General features: G+C 46.2%; 2 protein-coding genes across 12 annotated transcripts in view; one reads left to right on the forward strand and one right to left on the reverse strand.

Annotated features, from left to right (window-relative positions):
• LOC114144375 (centriolin-like) overlaps positions 1 to 404 on the forward strand; it is a 26,259-nt gene extending 25,855 nt beyond the window's left edge. For 4 of the 7 annotated variants that reach the window (XM_028017123.1, XM_028017121.1, XM_028017124.1 and 1 more), the window contains one exon: positions 166 to 404. In XM_028017123.1, coding sequence (XP_027872924.1) covers positions 166 to 388 — 223 coding nt within the window. In that variant the 3' untranslated portion in view covers positions 389 to 404. Of the gene's footprint in view, positions 1 to 37 lie in introns of all 7 variants that reach the window. The other 3 variants (XM_028017126.1, XR_003595477.1, XM_028017125.1) reach the window with 3 other exon arrangements.
• The window catches only part of tti2 (TELO2 interacting protein 2), a 7,439-nt gene continuing 1,658 nt past the window's right edge, over positions 405 to 6,185 (reverse strand). For 3 of the 5 annotated variants that reach the window (XM_028017119.1, XM_028017120.1, XM_028017116.1), the window contains 7 exons: positions 6,085 to 6,142; positions 5,573 to 5,701; positions 5,123 to 5,215; positions 1,612 to 1,793; positions 1,376 to 1,519; positions 1,143 to 1,302; positions 405 to 785 (listed from right to left, as the gene is read on the reverse strand). In XM_028017119.1, coding sequence (XP_027872920.1) covers positions 504 to 785; positions 1,143 to 1,302; positions 1,376 to 1,519; positions 1,612 to 1,793; positions 5,123 to 5,215; positions 5,573 to 5,701; positions 6,085 to 6,142 — 1,048 coding nt within the window. In that variant the 3' untranslated portion in view covers positions 405 to 503. The remainder of the gene's footprint in view (positions 786 to 1,142; positions 1,303 to 1,375; positions 1,520 to 1,611; positions 1,794 to 5,122; positions 5,216 to 5,572; positions 5,702 to 6,084; positions 6,143 to 6,185) is intronic. The other 2 variants (XM_028017118.1, XM_028017117.1) reach the window with 2 other exon arrangements.

The raw sequence follows: 6,185 nt of genomic DNA on the forward strand, positions 1-6,185 counted from the left end.
TCACTGTGTATGTGTGTGTGTGTGTGTGTGTGTGCAGACTAGCTGATCTGCTGTCAGACTGTAGGGAGGCTCAGGAGCACCTGGACTCTCTCACCTGTCAGGTAACTGCAGGAGGTTCAGAACCTTCAGCAGGGGGCGCAGTTTACAGCTCGGGTTTTCCTGCAGGAGCAGCACAGCGTCTGGCTGCCAGGGGGCAGCAGAGAGCTGGAGGACCGGAGGAGACGCACTGACAGGTCTGGGACCAGAACGTCCTGTCCGCCCTTCATCATCTAAGGGGGTGGAGATACAGAAGAAGGTGGAGCCAGTGGAGGGCAGGAAGTCACTAAAGGAGCTACAAAAGGTCATCAGCGTTAGAGGGAGGAGCCACATGGAAGAGGCGGGGTTATAAATGACTGACAAAGAGGAAGAGCTACAGAAAAACTTTATTACATGAATTCAAAAAACATTTAATTTATGCAACTAGCTGCTGATCCTCTGGACCTGTTTGGGTCCTTCTGACAAGGTCAGATTAGTCCCCAGAACTGATCTGAACCTTGTTCTCTAAAACGTTTTACTCTGAAAACCCAGCAGGAAGTGAGTCCCCAGCCTCTGGTTCTGGTGGGCCGACCTTCGGACTTGGCTGCGGCTTGGTTCAGGTGTTGGTGCTGCTCGGTCTCTGAAAGCTCCCCCTCCAGGTGCTTCAGGTGTGCTTTCTCTCTACTGTCACGGTTGCCAGGCAACAGAGAACCTGAGTGCTGCAGTGGCGGCTGTTGACCTGCAGGAGGAGCCGCTGCAAACAGAGAAACCTGAATCAATAATTAATAATCAGCTCAGTGGATTTACTTCAATATTTATCATTGTTAAATGTTAAATGATATTTCATTGTACAAAAATAATTACATTTTTACACAAATGATAGATAAAAAAATAAACTGTGCTTTGAGACGATGTTTGTTGTGAATTGGTGCAACAGAATTAAACTGAAAAACTTTTTAAATTGCATTTTCATATAAATAATATAATATTTTCGTCTTTCCACATCAATTTTATTATGATTATTTTTATTGATAAAAACAGAAACACTAATAAAAATGTGTTTGTTATTTCTGTTTAATTGCTGTAATCTGAATGCATCTCTGCAGCGCCACCACCAGGTGACTCACCTGAACGCGTTGCTGCGTGGCGGCATCCAACAGGCGCAGGGAGGCGGAGCTTCCCTCCATCAGCTGCAGCCGGACCGAGTCGCTGAGTCCCGGGTCTGCAGAGACGTCGACCAGCAGCCGCAGCAAACAGCGCAGCAGCACATTGGTGCGGCTCGCCATCCTGACGGGGTCAGAGGTCAGATTTTAGGGTCATGTGCTTCAGAGAGAACTGGTTCCGGCAGGTTTCCCGTTACCGTGGCCACGCCAGCCTGATGGTCGACTGCAGAACCTCCAGCATCTTCAGCCGGACCGACTCCTCGGGCGGATCCCCGACCTCCAGGTAACCCAGCAGCACCGGCAGCAGCCGCCGCAGGTGTCTGCACACGGCCACGCCCACCCTGAACACATCACAGCACGAGGCCAATGTTTGCGTCTGGTTCTGTTTGGGTCGGGTTCTGATCCAAAGTCGAGGTGTAAGAATCAAGCGCACCTCTCCACATAGAGCGGCAGGGCCGAGGCGTAGACGCGCCGCAGAGCCACCTTATGCTCCGCCTCCATGTGAGTCAGAACCAGATGCAGCACATCGTCATGGCGACATAGCGTCCTGCGGCAGTCAGAGGAGGGCGGCTTCTCCAGAACCAGCAGCAAGTCGAGCAGGCAGGAGAGGACGAGCTGCCGGTCAGAGGTCAGAGGTGAAGAGTGGGTCAGAGAGAGTGTGTGAACCAGATTTTTATATCCTTGTGAGGACCTTTTTCTGTCTACATTGGGGGTGGTGGGAACCCTCTGCTTCTTGTGGGGACAATTTCTTGGACCCAATGAGGGGAAACACTATGGAGTGAAAATAGTCTCAAAATACCTGTGGGTGTGTAAAAATACCTGTGGGTGTGTAATTGTAACCCGGGTGCAAATTTTAACCTTTATTTCCTCCTCCGATTTTCCAGTCTTTTAACCTTTTTATATCTCAAACCCCGCGAGACTATTAATTAGCCAATTGCGATTGAGTATTGGGGTCACGTGTACCGCTGCAGTGTTACCTGCTAGGTATATTAGCTGGAGCGGGGAGGCATGAAGGTTAGAACACGTTGGCAGGAGCAGAGCTGCAGGAGCCACCTGGTGTGAGCCAGAAGGGAGATGAAAAAAACCCGGTAGGGTGAGATAAAACATCGGAACTGGCCAGGTTGATGGCGAGCTAGAAGACCGAGCATAGAGCCAAAGAAAGAATTCACTCTTTTAGGGTGATGGAAGACTTCAGTTTCCTACCAGGATTTGAACCAAGCAAAGTATAATTATCTTGTTCAGAGCCCTAATTGATCCCAATTTGGGATGAATGAACTATCAGGTGTGGCCTCTCAATTGTGAAACTTTGGGAACAACTGATTGATTTAGTTTCCTTTGTTGTTGTGTTCTTTATTTATTTTTTTTCCCTTACGTTTGTTAATGGCCATTTGGATGTTCCCAATAATATTGTAAATATGTATATACACTGCTCAAAAAAATAAAGGGAACACTTAAACAACACAATATAACTCCAAGTAAATCAAACTTCTGTGAAATCAAACTGTCCACTTAGGAAGCAACACTGATTGACAATCGATTTCACCTGCTGTTGTGCAAATGGAATAGACAACAGGTGGAAATTATTGGCAACTAGCAAGACACACTCAATAAAGGAGTGGTTCTGCAGTTGGGACCACAGACCACTTCTCAGTACCTATGCTGTCTGGCTGATGTTTTGGTCAGTTTTGAATGTTGGTGGTGCTTTCACACTTGTGGTAGCATGAGACGGACTCCACAACCCACACAAGTGGCTCAGGTACTGCAGCTCATCCAGGATGGCACATCAATGCGAGCTGTGGTAAGAAGGTTTGCTGTGTCTGTCAGGGTAGTGTCCAGAGGCTGGAGGCGCTACCAGGAGACAGGCCAGTACACCAGGAGACGTGGAGGAGGCCGTAGGAGGGCAACAACCCAGCAGCAGGACCGCTACCTCCGCCTTTGTGCAAGAAGGAACAGGAGGAGCACTGCCAGAGCCCTGCAAAATGACCTCCAGCAGGCCACAAATGTGCATGTGTCTGCACAAACGGTTAGAAACCGACTCCATGAGGATGGTATGAGGGCCCGACGTCCACAGATGGGGGTTGTGCTCACAGCCCAACACCGTGCAGGATGCTTGGCATTTGCCAGAGAACACCAGGATTGGCAAATTCGCCACTGGCGCCTTGTGCTCTTCACAGATGAAAGCAGGTTCACACTGAGCACATGTGACAGACGTGACAGAGTCTGGAGATGCCGTGGAGAGCGGTCTGCTGCCTGCAACATCCTTCAGCATGACCGGTTTGGCAGTGGGTCAGTAATGGTGTGGGGTGGCATTTCTTTGGAGGGCCGCACAGCCCTCCATGTGCTCACCAGAGGTAGCCTGACTGCCATTAGGTACCGAGATGAGATCCTCAGACCCCTTGTGAGACCATATGCTGGTGCGGTTGGCCCTGGGTTCCTCCTAATGCAGGACAATGCTAGACCTCATGTGGCTGGAGTGTCAGCAGTTCCTGCAAGATGAAGGCATTGAAGCTATGGACTGGCCAGCCCGTTCCCCAGACCTGAATCCGATTGAGCACATCTGGGACATCATGTCTCGCTCCATCCACCAACGTCACATTGCACCACAGACTGTCCAGGAGTTGGTGGATGCTTTAGTCCAGGTCTGGGAGGAGATCCCTCAGGAGACCATCCGCCACCTCATCAGGATCATGCCCAGGCGTTGTAGGGAGGTCATACAGGCACGTGGAGGCCACACACAATACTGAGCCTCATTTTGACTTGTTTTAAGGACATTACATTAAAGTTGGATCAGCGTGTAGTGTTATTTCACTTTAATTTTGTGTGTGGCTCCAAATCCAGGCCTCCATTGGTTAATAAATTTGATTTCCATTGATGATTTTTGTGTGATTTTGTTGTCAGCACATTCAACTTTGTACAGAACAAAGTATTTAATGAGAATATTTCTTTCATTCAGATCTAGGATGTGTTATTTGAGTGTTCCCTTTATTTTTTTGAGCAGTGTATATTATTCACATTGCAAATATAAACAACTTGCATCTGCAATTTCCAGCCTATCTGCTCTTTTTGAGTCGTACTTACTTATCTTCTGAGGAAAAAACTAGCCATTTACCTTATTGGTCAAAATCCAATTATATAGAATATTGTTATTCTTATAAATATGCTACAGTAATACTGGATTTGTAACTCGTGTAAGCATCTTTGTGTGTAACTTTGGATAGTTGTATCTGTGAAACATGATTTGTAAACTGTAAAAAGAAAATTTGTGCGCAACTCTGGGTACTTGTAAATATGTCGTCACAAATATGAAGAAAATCCAAATACAAAATAAAAGCACACACACAATTACAATTTCTACAAAAGTAAAATTTCTACACACAAACTTTTTAACAACAAACTCACAAACCTTCTCTTATGCCTACAAAGTTCTTGTGCATCGTAACCGGATCTGTGCATAAATGCAGTTTTGTGTGTGTGTACCAGGCGACTTGTGCGTACTAATTTAACATTTGTAGGCGTAAGAGAAGGTTTGTGAGGTTGTAGTTAAAATGTTTGTGTGCAGAAATTTAATGTTTGTAGAAATTGTAATTGTGTGTGTGTACTTTTATTTTGAATTCGTAATTTCTTCATATTTGTGACGACATATTTGCAAGTACCCGGAATTACGCACAAACGTTCTTTTTACAGTTTACAAATCATGTTTCACAGATACAACTATCCAAAGTTACACACAAAGATGCTTACACGAGTTACAAATCCAGTATTACACACACACAGATATTTTTCACACACACACACACAGGTATTTTGAGACTATTTTCACTCCATAAAATGCTGTTTTTGGGTTAGGGGTCAGAGTTCGGACCAAGTCAATGTGAAGTCCCCACAAGGCACAAAAACACGACTGTGCGTGCGTGCGTGTGTGTGTGTGTGTGTGTGTGTGTTACCTGGATGACAGCGGCCTCGCTCGTGTACAGGTGTCTGAACAGAGCCTGGTACAGAACCTCGGCTCTGTTAAACTGACGAAGGTCTGCAGCGGGCTGGACACAGACATCATCATCATCATCACAAGCCTTAAACATAAACCTGAGATACGCTAAGGCGCTATACCAACATGCTATTCAGCGGAAGCTAATGCTAACGTGCTACCTTCCACAATACTGATACCCTCTATGTGTCGTGAGACTCTCAAAACATTTCATATTAATTTCTAATTAACTGTTAATTAAACGTTTGTTCATGTTGGTTTCTTCTGTGCGCCTCATCCGTTCATTTGTTGTATATTTGCCTTTTGCTCAATAAAGTTTCTTGAAATCCTAGCTCTGCTATTAGAGTGTTAGCGGAAGCGTGCCGACCACTGCGTGGTTCTGGTTCTGATCAGGTGGAAAAGTTCTGACCGTGTTGAGAACGATGTGATGCAGACAGCGAACTCCCAGCATGCAGTTCTCCGGCTTGTAGTCGTCATTCAGGAGGAGCGAAGGGGGGAGGAGGCGAGGCAGAAAGGGGGACAGGAAGGGGCGGGTCACCTGTGAAAGCCAGAGCTGTGATTGGCCGATCACACATCAGACACTTTAACGAGGAAAACTGACATTAACGAGAGTTTTAATGGAATCAGTCATGTATGTAGGAAACACTTTCTGCCAGCAGGTGGCGTAATGCAGTGTAATTTTTACTTTGACTCCGCCTATAAAAACTTAACAAATCTATAATAAATCTGATTGGTTAATAAACAGCAGCTGATTTAAACTGGTTTCACATTCTGGATATTCAGAAACATATTCATATTAATTATTTTACATAAAAGCTCCTTAAAATGTTCAATACTGATCAGCACCGTGATATTATGTCATTAACATTCATCATCATGCTGCCGTCACAAGGTTGTTGCCATGGCAACGCGATGACCAACCTGCAGCAGCGTCCAGGAGAACTGCAGCTTCAAGGCGGCACACCGTCGCCATGACTCCCTGAGACACAAACAGGAAGTGAGAGGAACGGCAAGTGGCCAGG

The sequence above is a fragment of the Xiphophorus couchianus genome, chromosome 5 (genome assembly GCF_001444195.1).
Source record: "Xiphophorus couchianus chromosome 5, X_couchianus-1.0, whole genome shotgun sequence".
NCBI classification, from domain to species: Eukaryota; Metazoa; Chordata; class Actinopteri; order Cyprinodontiformes; family Poeciliidae; genus Xiphophorus; species Xiphophorus couchianus.